This window comes from Schistocerca serialis, chromosome 3, assembly GCF_023864345.2.
Source record: "Schistocerca serialis cubense isolate TAMUIC-IGC-003099 chromosome 3, iqSchSeri2.2, whole genome shotgun sequence".
NCBI lineage: Eukaryota > Metazoa > Arthropoda > Insecta > Orthoptera > Acrididae > Schistocerca > Schistocerca serialis.
Window position 1 is genome coordinate 940,125,028 of NC_064640.1, and position 21,193 is coordinate 940,146,220.

General features: G+C 39.4%; 1 protein-coding gene across 1 annotated transcript in view; it reads right to left on the reverse strand.

Moving 5' to 3' along the window:
• Positions 1–3,917: 3,917 nt before the first annotated feature.
• The window catches only part of LOC126471328 (uncharacterized), an 80,856-nt gene continuing 63,580 nt past the window's right edge, over positions 3,918–21,193 (reverse strand). Inside the window, exon 5 of the mRNA XM_050099450.1 lies at positions 3,918–4,868. Coding sequence (XP_049955407.1) covers positions 4,445–4,868 — 424 coding nt within the window. The 3' untranslated portion in view covers positions 3,918–4,444. The remainder of the gene's footprint in view (positions 4,869–21,193) is intronic.

Below are 21,193 nucleotides of genomic sequence, written 5' to 3' on the forward strand. Positions count from 1 at the left end.
GCTAAGCAGGGATGGCTAGAGGACAAATGTAAGGATGTAGAGGCTTATCTCATCTCATGAGGGGTAAGATAGATACTGCCTACAGGAAAATTAAAGAGACCTTTGGAGAAAAGAGAACCACTTGTATGAATATGAAGAGCTCAGATGGAAAACCAGTTCTAAACAAAGAAGGGAAAGCATAAAGGTGGAAGGAGTATATAGAGGGTCTATACAAGGGCGATGTACTTGAGGACAATATTATGGAAATGGAAGAGCATGTAGATGAAGATGAAATGGGAGATTTGATACTGCGTGAAGAGTTTGACAGAACACTAAAAGACCTGAGTCGCAACAAAGCTCCGGGAGTAGACAACATTCCATTAGAACTACTGACAGCCTTGGGAGAGCCAGTCCTGACAAAACTCTACCATCTGGTGAGGTGGATGTATGAGACAGGCAAAATACCCTCAGACTTCAAGAAGAATATAATAATTCCAATCCCAAAGAAAGCAGGTGTTGACAGATGTAAAAACTACCGAACTATCAGTTTAATAAGTCACGGCTGCGAAACACTAACACGAGTTCTTTACAGATGAATGGAAAAACTGGTAGAAGCCGACCTCGGGGAAGATCAGTTTGGATTCCGTAGAAATATCGGAACACGTGAGGCAATGCTGACCCTACGACTTATCTTAGAAGCCGGATTAAGGAAAGGCAAACCTACGTTCCTAGCATTTGTAGACTTAGAGAAAGCTTTTGACAATGTTGACTGGAATACTCTCTTTCAAATTCTGAAGGTGGCAGGGGTAAAATACAGGGAGCGAAAAGCTATTTACAATTTGTACAGAAACCAGATGGCAGTTATAGGAGTCAAGGGACATGAAAGGGAAGCAATGGTTGGGAAGGGAGTGAGACAGGGTTGTAGCCTCTCCCCGATGTTATTCAATCTTTATATTGAGCAAGCAGTGAAGGAAACAAAAGAATAATTCGGAGTAGGTATTAAAATCCACGGAGAAGAAATAAAAACTTTGAGGTTCGCCGATGACATCGTAATTCTGTCAGAGACAGCAAAGGACTTGGAAGAGCAGTTGAACAGAGTGGATAGTGTCTTGAAAGGAGGATGTAAGATGAACATCAACAAAAGCAAAACGTGGATAATGGAATGTAGTCGAATTAAGTCGGGTGATGCTGAGGGAATTAGATTTGGAAATGAGACACTTAAAGTAGTAAAGGAGTTTTGCCATTTGGGGAGCAAAATAACTGATGATGGTCGAAGTAGAGAGGATATAAAATGTAGACTGGCAATGGCAAGGAAAGCATTTCTGAAGAAGAGAAATTTATTAACATCGAGTATAGGTTTAAGTGTCAGGAAGTCGTTTCTAAAAGTATTTGTATGGAGTGCAGCCATGTATGGAAGTGAAACATGGACGATAAATAGTTTGGACAAGAAGAGAATATAAGCTTTCGAAATGTGGTGCTACAGAAGAATGCTGAAGTTTAGATGGGTAGATCACATAACTAATGAGGAAGTACTGAATAGGATTGGGGAGAAGAGAAGTTTGTTGCACAACTTGACTAGAAGAAGGGATCGGTTGGTAGGACATGTTCTGAGGCATCAAGGGATCAGCAGTTTAGTATTGGAGGGCAGCGTGTAGGGTAAAAATCGTAGAGGGAGAGCAAGACATGAATACACTAAGTAGATTCAGAAGGATGTAGGTTGCAGTAGGTACTGGGAGATGTAGAAGCTTGCATAGGATAGAGTTGCATGGAGAGCTGCATCAAACCAGTCTCAGGACTGAAGACCACAACAACAACAACAACGGATTCAAATAAAAAATATTTCAAGCTAGTAACTGGTTTTCATCATAATTCTCCTAGTTATTAATTATTGGTGTGTAATAGATTAACAGTGTAAGACATAGACTATTAAAAATGGTATTCAGAAGTTTTTCTCGACTGCAACATTTTAAAATGTGAATGGGATATTACTTCCTAGGTACATGAAAACGTTGTACCTAGAAACATGTTTTCACATTTGAAAAAACCTTGTTTTTCCGGAGCAGGTTTTGTAATTTCAGAAAAAGGCTTCAGCACACTCAGAGAAATTCCATCATTTCGGAATGGTATAAGAAAATATATTGAAGTCCTATTAGCTAGAGGCGAAAGCCAGAGAAATGGTTGAAGTTAGCACTGCGCCCACTGTATCAGCTGTTAATAGTTGTGTAAGTAAAAGTTAAAATATTATGGAACGTTTGATATTTCAGTGAAATACGTAGGTGGAGAAGTAGTAAATGACCATCCAGAGTATATGAAATTACTTGTACATAAAGTATTGGAGGATAATACTGAATTAAAAACTTCCTACTGTACAACTCATTCTATTGCAATGGAGACTATTTGCATAGAAACTCTTTAAATTAACGTGCAGTGCCACTATACGGTCTGTATTAGTACTGTAACACAATACATTTTGTAAAGTTAAGTCAGACTGGAGAACCGCCTGCTTTCTATCCAACAGCGGCTTTTGTTCGCCAATGTACGTTTAAAAGTCACAGATTTATCGTCAGGGCTTCAGTTGTTACTTAAAGATCTTGACTACCATGGTACTATGCCAGAAACGCATACCTGGGAATTATGCTGAATATTGTTGTGTGTGACGTTATATGAAGTAGCTTTCACATGTTGTTTATACTGTTATGTAATAGACTAGCCAAAATTGGTTCCATGAAATTAATTCAGCTCGTCGTTTTCCATACGTAAATCCCTCACTTATTTCCATATTCCAGAAGCTCCTCATTACTGAGCCTATGGTCAAAGATTCATTAGGCTACATTCGTCTCACGGGACATGAGAGGAGAGTGCTGAATTCCTGCACTGAAAGAATGTTTCTTTACTTTTGTGCATATAGAGAAAATAGATGCAGAGAGCTGCTAAAATCCGTTAATACATCATGCTTATATGATACCTGACGATGAGTTTCGTAACTCTAAATATGTGTTTTCGGAAACGAAGCGGCTACCGCGTCATTTTAATTAATGATGAATATGACTATTAAATAGCAAGTGATAGTAATATTAACTATGTCACATTTATTCACTGTCTGATTCTTCAAATCATTGTCATCATTATTTCCGTTATGTCCTTTGCTTTACTTCTTCCCTAATCTGTCGGACTAGTCGATCAAAATTAAATGGCCCGTCGTCCAATAGAGACAAAAAATGTGTTTGCATTGGTTTACGTAAGGATGTAAGATTAAATTGCACTTTTCCCTACGTTACGATACACCACTTCCATTCACACACAGTGTTTGAAAATTGTGAACTGTGATAGTGGAGAAGAATATAGGGGTTGATAAATGTTGTAGAAGTAAACAAATGAAATAATACACTTCTTGTATACGTCAGTTACATACAACGCATAGAACTCTGAAATGTTCAGTTCTATGGAAGTTACGGTGATGAGATATTACAAATGTAGTTTCTAGCCTATGAGCGTACACTTCATTATTACAAAATAAATGTCAGATTATTATGTACAAAACGTTAAATAAATTAATTACCGTTACACAATGAATATATTACATATTTACAGGTAATTTCTGGTTGTGCATGCCAGTTGTTTCAGTATACCAAAAAAAAAAAAGAAAAAAGGAAAAGAAATACAAAAATGCGTGCCTGTCCTTCGGAACCGCATGATTATAGTTTCATGAAGCTGACGGAAACCAACTAGCACCAAAACTAGGGATGTTACAACACTAGGTATGTCGTCGCAGCATTCAGTGGCTGGTAAATCGCTCCTCTCGGAACAACTGGCTATCCGACAACCAAATGGACAAATGGAATTTAATATAAGGGTTCCAAAAAGATTAAAGTTCTCTAAATCAAAGTTTAACCACATGTATGGAATGTACATGAAGAATCCTCTAACTGTAGAATGGTTGAAGCTTCAGTTGGCAAAGCAGTAAGAATCACACGTTTATCTGTTGCGTTTTTGTGGTCAAAAGTCTCTGACAAATAACATAGACTTAAACTGACCCATAAACCACATTCGTGTGACAACCAGTTTTTAAATTTCATTCTCTTTTCCCTCAAGCTTCTTCTTTTAAAACTACGTTATTAAGGAGGAGTAAATTGCTATATTTATTACGGAGATACTGTATCTAAATGCAACAGAAATTTCATTAAGTTATATCATTGACAAAGAATGAGCGTGTACAACAATTCTCACTTACTAGAAACTGAATAACTTCACTGGTTAAGGATGTCGCTTCCTTTGATACTTAAGCTCATTGCTGTCGTCTAAGTAGATGTGATGGCGATATATGTCAGAAAAGAAGAGCCCTATTTCTAGGTTTCAGACTGCAAACTTAAAAATAATGATGTTTTAGAATAGTTATGTATGCACAAATGGAGAACATTTGAGACGTTATCTTGTCCATTGACCATATGGTAAGTAACGGCTTGAATTAACTGTTCCTTTTAGCAACATAACTGTATTCTTCTTGGTGCTGGTCGTCTTCTATGTCTGGGAATTTAAAGCCCTTACTTAGGCTGTGGTCCCTGGGCTGTTGTCCGGTAACAGACTGGACAGCTGGAATGTAGCCCTCCGTCTCGGCTGAAAATGTCGGGAATTTGATTCCCTGCCCTTTCAAGTTACTGGCGCCGAAAGAGGTAAAGCGCACACCTTCTTCTATATCTTGAACGTCGTTTATGTATCCAGAATTGTCGTCAACTTCGTCTCTTGACGGAAACTTCATTTTCCTTCCTCGTCTGCCGCGATCACCGTTGTTGAAAACGTGAGCTTCTCCATATAGCGTGTCTCCCAGCAGCTTATGTTGATGCTCTGGACTCTCCGAATTGTATGGAAACCTCAGTGACTTCCCGGAGTTACTGCAACATAGTTATCAAGGTACCAGAATACTTGGAGTCTGCATGTTTGATTAAGTGAAACTACTTAAAACAATGTGCGCATGTAAGTTAGATAATGCAGCGCAAAAAAGATTTAAAGACACAGAGAAAAAGTAAACCAGGAATTTGAACAGACTGCTAGTTCCCGAGTATGTTTAATTTAACACACTTCCCAGGTTCTTAGTGCTATGGTGCCCTGCCGTGAATGATGATTTCAGTTATGTATATGTAAACAGTTACTGTAATTGTGATTATCTCATAGATTAGGATACATATTATCTGTTTTTTTTTTCAGGTGAATGTTTATTTTGCTTTCAACCAAACATGTTTCTCCTGTTCGTATTTGGCATCATCAGTGGCCTATAATACCAAACATAATCGTTTTACTGTACATCATTTGTTACGACACTTGTAATATTTCCTGACACGACACTGCATTTAGGTTATCTTACTGTCTACAGTAATATGGTTGTGATTCATCGCTTACTTTTATGTTTCTGATTGTTTTTGGGTGCCCATTGGCTCTAGTATAGACACTACATGACACAGTGTAAGTTTATAGTTGGATGTGTGTCACTATAACGCGTTTGATACATGGTTGACTGAGGGATCATGTGACTTGTAGAGGGTAGCGGCGGAGTGGGATTTTGTGATGGTGAGGGTTGGCTGGTCGGAGGTATAACAGTCTGGATAGTCTTCCCTCCCCCCCCCCCCCCCCCTCTCTCTCTCACTCTGTGTGTGTGTGCGTGTTTTATTATTTTTCAAATTTTTTATTGTAAGCTGTGAATTTATTCTAATCATGTACTGTTATTGATTTTTTGGTCAATGAGCATATACATTTTTATTTATGGCTGTCTGCAATAAATGTCTGGGACTGCAATAAATGTTTTAATCATAGTGTGGAGGTGATTTTCTTCTGTTAGATGTTCGATATAAGTCAGTGTCTTTATGTGTTCTTTGTACTTGATATTAAAATTTCTTGCGGGTGCCCTGTTATAGTTGGAGTTGTAATTACTAAACTTTAATTCATGTATTCCTAATCAATTCCAGATATCTTTCTTTTCTGTCACTGTTATTCATTTCTGTTGTATTGTGCTGTTTGTATTGAAGGAGAGTTTTCTGGTGTGAATGTCGACTGTGTTAGTAGATCTCAAGTATCTTCCGCAGGGGGAGGGGGCAGGGCGAGAGGATCCCAGCCTTTCCATAATGTTTACGTGTTTTTGTCTGTTGCTGCTGGTCTTGTACTTGAGGTGTCTTTCTAACAATTGCGTTTCCGCTTCATTCAGTTGTTTGTCTGTGATATTATGTACATGATAAACATAACTGAAATCGGACCTGAGCTATAATGGCTGGAAACAAAAAAAGTATACAAGGGTTGGAACTTTAATAGTGGCAACTATTTATTTACAGCTCGCACAAAATAGATACGTGTTTCGAAGTTTTACTAACCTTCAAAGTAGTCACCAGCATTGTGTATAACCCGTTGCCAGCGATGTGGAAGTCGTAGGATACTCTCAGCACTGCCAGTTGTGTTGACAGTTCGAACAGCGCGGTCTCTTGCCCGACGAATTTGTAACAGTTCTGAAACGAATGCCGTGAAGTGTTTCCTTCAGTTTAGAAATCGAGTTGCACTCATGAGGGCTTACGTCAGGGGAGTGCAGGAGCCCCATCAGTCAAACAAATCAGTAACAGCGTGCACTGCATGTGCTTGAGCAGTGTCCCGCAAAATGATGGTTAGGTCCTGCAGAAAGTGTCATCACTTCTGTCTCTAAGCTGGCCGTAGGTCGTGTTCCAAAAACGAACAGCATAGAGACAGAAGTGGTGACACTTTCTGCATCATTTTGCAGGACAATGCTCAAGCACATACAGTGCAAGCTGTTACTGATTTGTTTGACTGATGGGACTGCTAAGTGCTATACCACCTACTGCACTCCCGTGACTAAAGCCCTCGTGAGTTTAACTCGATTTCTAAACTGGAGGAAACACTTCACAGCATTCGCCTCAGAACTACCACAAATTCGTCGGGCAATCGACTGCACCGTTCGAACTGTCAACACTGGTACTACTAGGAGTATCCTACGGCTTCCACATCGCTGGCAATGTGTTATACACAATGCTGGTGACTACTTTCGTCAGTATAACTTCGAAACACATTTCTATTTTGGACGAGCTGTAAATAAATAGTTGACACTATTAAAGTTCCAACCCTCGTAATTACTATACTGCAGCTTTGCTCACGAAGTTGGTACAAATGCTCACTGTGTTTCATATTCCTATCAAATTCCATGAGGGTTCTTAGTGGGGGCCAGAATATATCATTTTGAATGAGAAGTCGTGTTCAGAATCATTGTCTCCGTGTTACTGGCACAAGCACAAAATAAAGCGTCCCACTCTTCACATGCTTTGTGTGGAAGAGTTATGGTATATTTCTGAAATTCTCTGTGTTCAAAACATATGTGATAAACTAAATAATGTGCTAACAACAATGGTGATCAATGTCATGGAAGGGGAACAGGGTTCGGCCCAGTGCCCTGATACTGTACAACGAATACACAATGTGACATGTGAATAATGCACATTTCTTCATACCAACTAAGTTATTTGATAAAAAATCTAAGGAATTCCAAAGGTACAGTATATTACGAACCTTCTTTCACCCAACAGAAATGGAAGAGTTTATAGCATTTTCTTACATTTCCTGCATCACAGGACAAAATAATACCTGCTCTGGTGTCACTAAAGGCCCTTAAAATCTTCGAACTGAGTTTAAAAACATCCTGTATTTACTCCAATTTAGTATACTTATATGAAAACTGTTCTTGTTGGTAACGATATGATTACGAGTAATAGCAATGTGTCAGGGAGATGAAACTTAGATCCGAATTTTTGCTTGAACGTATGCTTAAAAACCTTCCCTACAAGGAATTAAGAGAAACTGTGCTGCTTATACTTAAGGCATAGGTGTGCAATTGCATGATCTTTGAACTGTCAGAATATACAGGATTTTAGCTCCCATTCTGATCGTTAACATCACCGAAAGTTTTTACTGATACAAGCATTCTCTTTGCAAACACTTCCATTTGCACCACTGGGAACCTGCGTGTTTTATTTCAGTTACATGTCATTCTATTTTGGTAGAGCTCGGTAATAGTATATCCACACTCTGGTATACGTTTCTCGCCATGTAAAGAGAAAACTAGGTAATGTTTGGGCATATGGCAAAATTATTATGCTTTACACTTTTTTAAATCTTCCTTCAAGAGAAAAGGTCCAAAAGGAATAATTCCATTTTATTAAAAGCATAAGACTCACTACATCAAGAAGAATTGCAAAGAAAACTATGCTGGAGGTTAAGATGAGACCTTATTAATATTATTATGCTGCTGCTGTTTGCTGTGATAATACGATGTGTGGTAAGGAGTGGTCCTTGAGTGACTCTAGGAGGGTACAAGATGACTTAGAAAAATTTCTAGTTGGTGTGATGCATGGCAGCTAGCTCTAAATGTAGAAAAACAAAAGTACGAAAAAAATGTTCAAATACTGCATTAGTGGTGCATTGCTTCATACTGCCCTGTCGTTTAAATATCTGGGCATATAGTTGCAAAGCGATATGAAATGTAGTAGTAAGTGAGTGCATCATTTGCAACAACATGATTTTTAATAGTACAGCCTTTTTTCAATGAATTAACTATTTTTTGATTTTGATTAGTTTAATCAAACGTCTTTTATCTAACTCAAACACATACCATATATTAATCTGTGTTATTATAAGAATAAAGACAAAAATTTTGTGTTTGATTCATTTGAAAGAAGTGTTCCTAATGAAGTGGTTAAGCATTTTAGTTCAAGTTATCTGTACTGTAATCAACAACGAAAACAAAACTTTTATGGAGTAACTTGTGGCCATTTGTGTATACTTATATTAAATCTATTATCTGCAAATTGCAAGTTTAGTGATAATTTAAATTTAATTAATGAACCTTTTTTGGAATAAGCTGGAGATGCAGTCTGAAATGATTAATGAACCAAAAACAGACTTAAATGGATTAGAAACAAAAATAGATCAAAAAATTTAATCAAAGTGTTTGATTATGAGTAATTTTTCAAGTAACTAAAGGATACATCAATTTCAAATGTAGAAGGTTAGTAGATTTAAAAGCTCCAGTAACCAGTTATGATGCAGTTACCAAACAATATTTAGAGAAATAATCATCGAATCTTGTCACAAAACTGGAATATGAAAGTATTCTTACACAATTCAGTAATTATGTCATTAAAATATAATTAAAAGTTAGGTTTAATCAGCTTCGTAGTGACAACTGTAACACTTTTACAAATTAGTTTACAAGAAAGTAAGTAGAAAAAGATTTTACAGATTATTTCTCAAAGACTGATTTAACAACACGAGTAAGTAAATTAAGTTATCTTCAAAACAGAATCTGTAACAACCATAAAGTGAAAAGTAGGTGTGTTAAGAGTGATGAATTATTAAATTACACATTTGAGTTTGATGTAAACATCAAGAGATTTATTTTATTTGGAGTAAGTTTAAATGGTGACCTAGAAACTAATGATTGTAAAATAGAGGTAAAAAGATATTACATCAATGAATCGTAAATTTTATATCAAACACAACTCAATACTCCATGACTTGAAATGAAATTTAAAAGTAAAATATTTATATCTCTAAATCAGTCAGTTATAGCTATACATGTTTCTGGTGAATTACTCATGTTCAGATAACTGATTTTAAAATCAAATGATGATAATAGAATGGAACAGCAATTTAAAATTTATTACATTTTTAATCTATATAAATGGATCAGATATACTGTTTGAAGTGTAAAAAATTTGCTGACGCACATAATCCTCACAGAGTAACAAAGAAAAATGAAAAACAGGGGAGTAAAGGTTTTTGCACACTATGTAAAATTGAGAAAAGAAAATTTCTTGAAAAATCTTGTAGGTGATGATCTGATAAATTCTTTCACCCCTTCAAATACTGTTAATATTCATGACAAAATTATGGATGAATTATATAAAACAATGAGAAAAGTTTTTAAAGAACAAATGTCGTTACTATTTGTATAGATGATTAATGGCAAGCAGATCTAGCAGAAATGGATTCCGGTAACTTAAAAGGAATTGCAAAAATAAATAAAGGATAAGAATATTTATTAACTGTTATTGATGTTTTTTTCGAAATTTGCTTGGGCTGTTCCAGTTAAAACAGGTAAGAATGTGGCTGATGTTTTTGGAAAAAGTATTTAGAGAGAAAAAGCCAAGAAATTTTCTAGCAGATAATGGTAAATAATTCTATGATAAAGACTTTCAAGTCATTACAAAAAATTATACCATTAATCACTATTCGCCTTTTACAGAATTAAAAGCTTCTGTTGTAGAATGATTTAATAGAAGACTTAAATAAAAGATGTGGACAGGAGTTAGTCTTCAAGGGTTAACATGTATAGTTTTAACTGACTGATTTAGAGATATAAATATTTTATCTTTAAATTTCATTTCAAGTCATGGAGTATTGAGTTGTGTTTGATATAAAATTTACAATTCATTGATGTAATATCTTTTTACCTCTATTTTACAATCATTAGTTTCTAGGTCACCATAAGTGAATTGATTTAGTTTCTAAGTTAATTGATGAGTACAGTAAGACAAAGCAGTCAATAAAAAAAGTGAAGCCAAGAGAAGTTTATGAAAAACATTATAAGCCAGATACTGGTGTATCCAAGGGTTAAGTGAAATTTAAAATAGGAGATGGAGTGAGAATCAGCAAACCTAAATGACTTTTTGAAGAAGGATACTCAGTTAATTTGTCAACAGAAATTTTCAGAATTGCAGATATTATTCATCCTCATCCAATAACATACAAATTAAAAAAATTAAGTGGTGAAGAAGTAAAAGAAAATTTTTATGAGTATGAGTTACAGCGAAACAAAATATCCTGATGTGTATTTAGTTGAGAAAGATAGATCATGTATATGTTAAATTGTTAGGATTTGATAATTCATACAATAATCTGGTAAATAAAAGGTATGTTATTTTATGGATTAGCTTCTTCCTCTTGTTATTTTTCATTATGTGTTACACTGTCCAATATGGATGGTCCTAAATTTTCATATTTTGTTAGTAAAAATTCTTATATATAAGTGTATACACTGTGAGTGAGAAAATTAACAGTTTCATATTTTCTCTCTGTATATTATCCTGAAGATGATGATAAAGATATAGTCTCTAAATTCATAAATCAAACAACTGATGAGAATACGATTTTTGTGTTGCTTTGGAATACCTTAAAAACATATTTTCGATACTTAAAATATATTTGTGAATTTGAGTTCATTATGGTCCCCTTGTAGGGTCTGACCTCACACTTTCAAAATACTATAGAAGTGTGGGCGATTTGGATTGGGGTTGGGTTGTTTGGGGATGGAGACCAGACAGCAAGGTCATCAGCCTCATTGGATTAGGGAAGGACGGGGAAGGAAGTTGGCCATGCCCTTTGAAAGGAACCATCCCGGCATTTGCCTGGAGCGACTTAGGGAAATCACGGAAAACCTAAGTCAGGATGGCCAGACGTGGAACTGAACCATCATCCTCCCGAATGCGAGTCCAGTGGGCCATTTGGGCAAGGATACACTACGTGGTGCACCATATATCCTCAGTGCAATTAGATCTTTTGCACCTCTTATTGTCATGGCTCTGCAATTAAACCTGTACTTCAGCTATTTGGGCAAGAACACCTTCTGTGGTACATCATCTTCTTCCATTGTCCACTGTCCTCTTTCAGCCCCTTTACAACACTGGTTTCCTCCACACCTAATATCCAGCACGGCAGACAGTTCATTAAGGTGGGGCTGTCAGGTACCCTCTTGGTCGCAGCCCACTGACAACACAATGAGTGCACAGCAGATGCCAGAGCTGCCAACTTCCCATATATGCCAAGGAGTAGATGCCAATCTTCTTGGGTCATTAGGACTTCCAGAAATGGCCATCATGCCATATGGCCTTTGCTGTGGCAGGTTGGCGCCTCTTGGGAGAGCCCCTGATCAGAGTGGGTGGCATCGGGATGGATGAACCACAATGAGGCAGATGACGTTATCTCATGCTGGTGGTCGATCGGCCACGGTGGTCTCTAAGCAAGGTAAGGAGCACTATAATGCTGAGAGGAACGACTCCAAGTCATTCCTATCCCTATCTACAACATGAGAGGGACGCAGGGCTCAGGACCATTAAAACGAAGTATTCCCCTCAATACTTAGATTGCGGCACGTCTGATGGGGAATCCTTTTTAACAGCAATGCTTCTGTCGTTTGTTGAACACTTGGAAGACAAGTTCGAGGAAGCGCCGGGAATATCGAAAATGAGAAATGGGTTGGTCCACATACAAACATCTCCCACCCAGCCACATGCATTGCAAGCTGGGTGCTGTTCCCGTCTCCACAATACCTCCCTCCCACCCCATCATAAGAGCTTAAATATGGTCCAGGGCGTTACATTCTCTACATATCTTCTCATACTCACACAGTTGAGCACCAATATAAAGGGTTGGTTCAAATAGTTCAAATGACTCTAAGCACTATGGGACTTAATATCTAAGGTCATCAGTCCCATAGACTTAGAACTACATAAACCTAACTAACCTAAGGACATCACACATATGCATGCCTGAAGCAGGATTCGAACATGCGACTGTAGCAGCAGTGCGGTTCCGGACTGAAGTGTCTAGAACTGCTCGGCCACAGTGGCCAGCAGTATAGAGGGTTGCTACAACTGCCTTCATGTTGGCTTGTGAAGGTGTTTCATTGTCTGAAAACGTTAACTGGTGTGACGTTAAACCTTATGTTCCTCCCCATATGTGGCGCTTAAAAGTGTTGGAAATTTGGGCACCTGTCCTCTCATTGTCACACCAGCCCCACATGTTGGGAATCTGGACGCCCAGCACACACCAATGTTCCTTGTGGCCCTTCTCCCATTTGTGTCAGCTGCAGAGAGCACCATTCCCCCCATTCGCATGACTGCGCAGGTTTTCAGAAAGAGAGGAAAATAATGAAATATATGAAGCTGCATAGGCTGACCTACACAGAGGCAAGACGGAAATAAGGCAGCATACACCCCTTGCACATGATACTCTCCTATGCTGTCGCTATGGCGACATCGCCCTGTCTGGAATTGGTAACACCAACAATTGAAACAGTGAACCCTTAGGGCCTGCAAATCACGCTTTCCCCTTGTTGGTTGGAGCACTCCTCCTCCTATTGCACCTCTAACAACTACTCTGTGAACAACACCCCTCCAGCCATTAGGGACATCGGTCCCCACCCCTCTGCCAGAAGAGCTACAGCCTCCTCCGGCTGCTCTTGCAAGGAAGAAGTACCTCGGAACTTTCCCTTCCATGACTTCTGCTGTGGTGAAGCAAGACACCAGCCAGTTGCTGAAGGAGCCATTAGCTGCTGGTGAAAGGGCTTCACAGTCTCCCTCTGTCCCTGAAGCTACTTCAGAGATGCCCTCTGAGCAAGCCCCCAAAGACTGGTGAGAGGGAAACAGACAAAGAAAAAGTCTGTTAGGAAATGAGAGACTCTGGTGGCCCCCACACAACCACTCTGAAACAGCCCTGCGTCTGAGGAGGACGGAGATTCTGGCATCCCCTGAGGACCTAAATCTTCCCGACGCCTCAGATGCAATGGTAATGGATGCAGGCACACAGCTGGTGGCAGCAGTTGGTCCTGAGGCGTAATGCGCATCCTTGGTCCCATCCTGCCTTCCCCAATGACAGAAAGCGTCATCCTCCAGTGGAATTGCGGCTGTTTTTTCTCCCACCTGGCTGAGTTACAAAAGCTCTAAAGTGTTACACCTGATTTTTGCATTGTCCTACAGGAAACGTGTTTTCTGCAATGCGGGCCATGCCCTTCATAGCTATTGGGGGTACTACAAATCTGTTGTAAGTATGACAGAGTGTCAGGTGGAGTCTGTATCTATGACCGTATCTCTGTAGCGAATATGTGCCCCTTCAGACACCTTTAGAATATGTGGCTTCCTGGTTAAGGACAATGCAGAAAATTACCATGTGTAATATTTGCCTTCCTCCAGATGGTGAAGTGCTGCACCACGTATTGCCTGCACTAATTTCACAAGTCACTCAACCTTTTCTTCTTCTGGGTGATTTAACGGCCATAACACTTTGTGGGGTGGACCCAAGATTATTGGCCGCAGTAGAGACACCAAGGATCTACTAACTCGACTCGACCTTTGCCTCCTTAATACAGGTGCCCTCACTCATTTCATTGTGGCATATGGCACATACATGGCCTTTAATCATTTGGTTTGCAGTCCTGGTCTTCTACTGTCTATCCACTGGAGAGCTCACGACGACTTGTGTGGTAGTGACCCTTTTCCACTCTTTCTGTCCCTACTCCAGCGTCACTCACATGGATGCTTGCCCAGATGGACTCTTACCAAGGCTGACTGAAATGCTTTCACCTACGATACTGTTGAATCTCTGCTGCTCGGCAAAATCGTTGATGTGAGCCATACCATCACTACTACCATTGTTGCCACAGATCAAGCGGCAATCCCTTGTTCCTCACGTTGCCCCAGTGGAAGTCAGTGACTTGGCGGTCGCAGGAAATCTTTGCTGCCATTAGAGACCATAGGTGGGCACTCCAATGTTGTAATAGCAACCTGCTCCTGTAGAGCCTGTAGAACTTCATTGCCTTCAGACAGCTCCGTGCACAGGTGTGCCTACTCATCAAACAACGGAAGTGGGAGTGTTGGAAACGATACATCTCCACCATTGGATAACAAATCTCTACTTCCAGGGCTTGGACCAATACATGATGCCTTTAGGGATATCAGACGCCTGCAGGTGTACCTGGAATTTTCACAGATGCAGCTGTATCTGCCAGTCCAAACCTAATCGCAGGGTATCTTGCCGAGCATATGCTTGCACCTCTGCATCTGAGAATTACCGCATTGCCTTTCGTCTCCTCAAACAGCAGGTGGAACGACAACACCTACCTATTATTCCATCCCATTCTGAGTCATATAATACTCCCTTCAGTTAGTGGAAATTTCTCAGTGTCCATGCCGACTGTCCTGACACACCCCATGTGCCAGAACACCCATCCAATCGGTTATTGCCGTCTTGTTTGACCTGACGAAAGCCGACGATACCATTTGGTGGCACTACATTCTGACTACTCTGCACAAGTGGAGCCTCCAGGGTCTGCTCCCAATTCTTTTACAGAACTTCTCGTGACTCCACATCTTCAGACTTCAAATTAGTTCACCCCATATTCAAGAGGATGCGGTCCCACAGGGCTCCGTCCTGAGTATCCCACTCTTTTTAATTGCCATTAATGGTCTTGCACTAGCAGTGGGCTCCTTGGTATCTCCCTTCCTATATGCTGACGATTTTTGTATCTTCTTCTGATTCTCTTCTAGTGGTCTGGCTGAAAGTCGACTGCAGAAAGCCATACTAAAGGCGCAGTCACGAGCCCTCACTCAGAACTTTCAGTTTTCAACCGCCAAGAATTGCGTCATGCACTTCTGTCGCCATTGTACTGTCCACGATAATCTGGTACTTTAACTCAACAGTCAGCTACTTAAGGTAGTGGAGTCTAACTGCTTTTTGGGACTGGTCTTCGATGTCCACTTAGCTTGACTTCACCATCTTCATCAGCTGAAAGAAAAGCGCTGCTGGCATCAGCCTAGAAGCTCTCGACCAGTGCTTCTCTCGCCATCCTTTGGTAATGACTATCGAGAGGTCTCTCTATGCCCTCAGAAACAGTAGACATTCAAGAGTCCCTCAGTTGGACCCCAAGACCTGTCAGGATCCCAGGCAATTAACTAGTTGACAGACTGGCCAAACAAGCTATTGGTAAGCCAGCTCTAGAGATCGGCGCGCTAGAGACTGATCTCCAATCGGTTTTCCCCCGTAAAGTTTTCGCGACCTTGGATACTGAATGGCACACTCTGAGTAACCAAATAAACTACATGTTATCAAGGAGACGACGAATGTGTTGCAGTCATCCATGCGAGCCACACCAGGGACTCTGTTGTCCTTCGCTGGCTCCACATCAGCCATATTTGGCTGACTTATGATCACGTCTTCCATCGCGAGGCCCTCCTCAGTGTTGCTATGGTTCCAACTTTTCTGTTCACATCATACTGGACTGCCTACTTGTAGCCAATCTGCAGTGGACCTGTAACCTTCCCACCACACTACCAACAGTGCTCAGAGACCATACCTCAATGGCTGATACACTTTTACGATTATTGGTAAGGGTTTTTTTCATCACACTATGTGAGAGTAAGCGTATGGCCTTCCCCCCCAGGCCCCCAGCCTCCCTCCATTTTAACTCTTTCTCACTTTTTCTTTGCTATTTGTTTGCCTTGTTGTTTGTCCTTTCCCTATCTGTGTTACTATAGCCTTATCTTCTCTGCTGGGGATTTTAGTGTGTTACAGAATGGCTGGCTCATTCTTCCTTGTTTGTGTGAATAGCTAGCATAGGTCATCTGCTATATTATTTTAATGCCTTCCCCGACTTTTTCCTTATAGTGTACGTTTTCTCCTTTTGGTTAGCTTCTTTCGTTTTCTCTTTCACACTGGTTCCAATATCGTTTTACGCCTCTTAACTTACCCTGACTCTCTTTAGGACTGTTTTTGGCCTGAAACCTGTTTGATTGTGGAAAAAGGGACTCATGACCCCGCAGTTTGGTCCCTTTATCCCCAGACCAACCAGCCAACCAATGAACCAACCACCACATCATTTGCTTTGCATGAATTTTATATCCTTTAGATTCAAGAAGTTCTAGAGGTTGTCTAAGCACATTCATTTTATCCACCATAGTGTTGTACACAAAAATAACAATTGGTTAAATCTCTCCTCTGTTCAAATTATCAAGTATAACTGGTAAATCTTCAGTTTCTTCCTTGATTAAAATTTAATTAAATTCGATAGGCGACACTTTCAAAATTTCTTCACAAACATTTTTTTCTCTACCCATTTATTTCATCAACCATATTATTGAATTGCTCACATAATATCTCAACAAAATATGATGGACTGTTAAAGTGAATATTTTATATTTCTTTACTTTTCTCTAAACTGTGTACACCAAAATAAATATTAAGCAAATGTTCTACTAATTTATAACTTGTACATTCACATTAGCTAACATAAAATACACTCCTGGAAATGGAAAAAAGAACACATTGACACCGGTGTGTCAGACCCACCATACTTGCTCCGGACACTGCGAGAGGGCTGTACAAGCAATGATCACACGCACGGCACAGCGGACACACCAGGAACCGCGGTGTTGGCCGTCGAATGGCGCTAGCTGCGCAGCATTTGTGCACCGCCGCCGTCAGTGTCAGCCAGTTTGCCGTGGCATACGGAGCTCCATCGCAGTCTTTAACACTGGTAGCATGCCGCGACAGCGTGGACGTGAACCGTATGTGCAGTTGACAGACTTTGAGCGAGGGCGTATAGTGGGCATGCGGGAGGCCGGGTGGACGTACCGCCGAATTGCTCAACACGTGGGGCGCGAGGCCTACACAGTACATCGATGTTGTCGCCAGTGGTCGGCGGAAGGTGCACGTGCCCGTCGACCTGGGACCGGACCGCAGCGACGCACGGATGCACGCCAAGACCGTAGGATCCTACGCAGTGCCGTAGGGGACCGCACCGCCACTTCCCAGCAAATTAGGGACACTGTTGCTCCTGGGGTATCGGCGAGGACCATTCGCAACCGTCTCCATGAAGCTGGGCTACGGTCCCGCACACTGTTAGGCCGTCTTCCGCTCACGCCCCAACATCGTGCAGCCCGCCTCCAGTGGTGTCGCGACAGGCGTGAATGGAGGGACGAATGGAGACGTGTCGTCTTCAGCGATGAGAGTCGCTTCTGCCTTGGTGCCAATGATGGTCGTATGCGTGTTTGGCGTCGTGCAGGTGAGCGCCACAATCAGGACTGCATACGACCGAGGCACACAGGGCCAACACCCGGCATCATGGTGTGGGGAGCGATCTCCTACACTGGCCGTACACCACTGGTGATCGTCGAGGGGACACTGAATAGTGCACGGTACATCCAAACCGTCATCGAACCCATCGTTCTACCATTCCTAGACCGGCAAGGGAACTTGCTGTTCCAACAGGACAATGCACGTCCGCATGTATCCCGTGCCACCCAACGTGCTCTAGAAGGTGTAAGTCAACTATCCTGGCCAGCTAGATCTCCGGATCTGTCCCCCATTGAGCATGTTTGGGACTGGATGAAGCGTCGTCTCACGCGGTCTGCACGTCCAGCACGAACGCTGGTCCAACTGAGGCGCCAGGTGGAAATGGCATGGCAAGCCGTTCCACAGGACTACATCCAGCATCTCTACGATCGTCTCCATGGGAGAATAGCAGCCTGCATTGCTGCGAAAGGTGGATATACACTGTACTAGTGCCGACATTGTGCATGCTCTGTTGCCTGTGTCTATGTGCCTGTGGTTCTGTCAATGTGATCATGTGATGTGTCTGACCCCAGGAATGTGTCAATAAAGTTTCCCCTTCCTGGGACAATGAATTCACGGTGTTCTTATTTCAATTTCCAGGAGTGTATTTTATCTTGTTCAGGCCTTCTGCTGTCGTAATTACAGTATCTTCCTGAAAGATAATCTTAGAGACTATACCATCAACTTCTAAATAATCTCCCTTGGCATACTGCTTAGATGTGACAATTAAAAAGATCTGTTCTTTTCTCATTTCTGCTGCATAAGGTTTCTTTTTTTAGTTGTGGTCATTCTTTATATTTATCTTTTAACTCTTGTAGTAGTTTTTGTTCATCCTCTATTTTGTTTGTTTTCCAATTCTTAAGCTTGCTGTTAAGAGTGAATGACTTTATATTCTTTTCTGTAGGCAGTATAGGAGAGAAACATTTATTCTAGGTTAAGATAATGTTTTTTAACTTCCTTAGCGTTAGAGTTATCCAAAAACATAAGACTGCATTTGAAATTATCTATAGTCGTAAGTAACTATCTTTTTCTATATAAATTCTATAATTATTTTTCCTGTTTAAAAATCAGTGGTCGATTTTTCTGACCGCTGACTGTCCTTCAGAAATCCTATAGAAGAAAGTAAATTTGGATTAATTAATATCCGTTTCTAGCCTTTCAATGATAGGCATACTTCTAAAAATATTTGGTCATCAGATACTGTCAAATGACTTTTCTGCATATAGTCAAATATATTCATCATAGTTGATTCAGCATTAGCCATAGCTTTGGGCAGCCCTAGGGCTGTGCCAGATGTACTTGTGATAGCTGCCATTTAATGAAAAAGCTTTGTAACAATTATTGTTTTTAAGAACTCTTTTATTTCGTTTAGTTTTCCAAGTTTCACGTTCAGAGAACCTGCATCTGCCACACGAGGCCCCATAATTCCATCATGAGTAAAGCACAAAATCTTCATAATTACAGGCTTCCAGAAAACGTCAGTTTTTATCTTTCTAATGAAAAATAATTCTTTTAAATGCAGAGCCTACAAGCCCTTAAAGTCAGTGAATTAAAAGCTGGAACAAAACGATTAGGAATTAAAGGATATTCTGTACTGAGAAAACACCAACTTATTGATCATCTCTATGAGAATAATGCACCAAATATGAAGTAACAATAATGAGATTAATGAACTAAAAGCTAAACAACAACAACTTATTCAAATGATTCATCTTATGTGTAAGAAATTAGGCTGTTGGCAATATATTGCATTTAACAAATGAAATGTGTGGGGTTATGTCTGTTGATTATGTTAAGAAGGAAAATCCATTAGATGAAGTAGCATGGAAGTATATAATATCACCATTTTATTAATTACCTCAAAACTTTATGAGATAATTTAATGTTAAATTAAGTTGGGAATACATACTAAGGTGTAGTGAAATATCTGAAAACTTCATAACAGAACTTCAAAATAAGTTATTTGGTTATCTGAAGATTTTAGTATAAAATTTCAAGATAAAGTGAATTAGTTATATATATCAAGATATCAAAAAATGTATGAGGATTTTATAAGAGCATATCAAGACAAAATAGATTCATTTAGTATATCATGTAATCAACAATTACCTGAAGACTTTATTAGAGAATTTGAAGATAAAGTAAGTTGGGATCATACATCATGTAGTCCCAATTTATCTAAAGATTTGTGTAAGAGTTTCAGGAAAAATTAAATTGGAAATGCATATCAGTTGGGCTAGAATTATCTACAGATTTATTCTAGAATTTCAAGATAAATTATATTAGGATGCTACAGCTTAGAATGAAGAATTGTCTCACTATTTTATCAGAGAATTTCAATACAGTTTTATTTGTGGTGGTCTATCACATAAACAAATTTCGTTCAAACATTTTATTATAAAATTTTAAGATAAAGTTATTTTTGAAAAATTTTAAAATATTCGCAAGCAAGCTAAAGGTAGCAAATAGTGCAGCCAGGAGGCTGCTGAAGCAGTTGTTCATTCGATATGATTAATTGATGGAAATTATTGCTTTGTGAAACTAAATGTAGTCAAATTTTTCATAAGAACTGTGTTGATGAATGGTTAACAGAACATATTTCTTGTTTAGGGTGTAGAAATGTTATTAAAAGAACATAATTCAAAAAAATTGTTAAGCAAGATCAGATACTTCATTAGTCATTTGTGATAGAAAATAATATGTAAATTTTCTCTCATTTTCTGAAACAAATTTATAGAATTACGGTGCAGCCCCAAAGCTGCTTCAGCTGCTGCAGGATCATAATTAATTCTTAAAATTCCTTTAAAATCTGGATCTCTATCTTAAATAATATATGACTGTATTTGTAAATTGTTACTTTGTGTACTAATTAGATAATCATTATATTTGTAGTCAAATTATCTTAAAAGAATGAAAATTAGTTTAAATTCTGATCGATTGGTTGAGGAACAACATGTGGTAATAATTTATCTGTTTCTCTCATTTATTATTTCTATCGCATCATGAATTACTTCTCTGAAGCCTTGTATACTTCCATCTCAGATTTTGTTTAAATTTTCCAAGTAAGTGATTTTCTCTTTGATTTTATGTTCTCCATTTTTACGAATCGACGGTACAACTCCATGTGTAGCCAATTTTTTAAAACTGTTTATGTTCTTCTTTTTAAGATTTCAAAATTAAAGGATACAGGTCTCCCTCATTGATAAATAATGCATTTCTTTTTATACACTCCTGGAAATTGAAATAAGAACACCGTGAATTCATTGTCCCAGGAAGGGGAAACTTT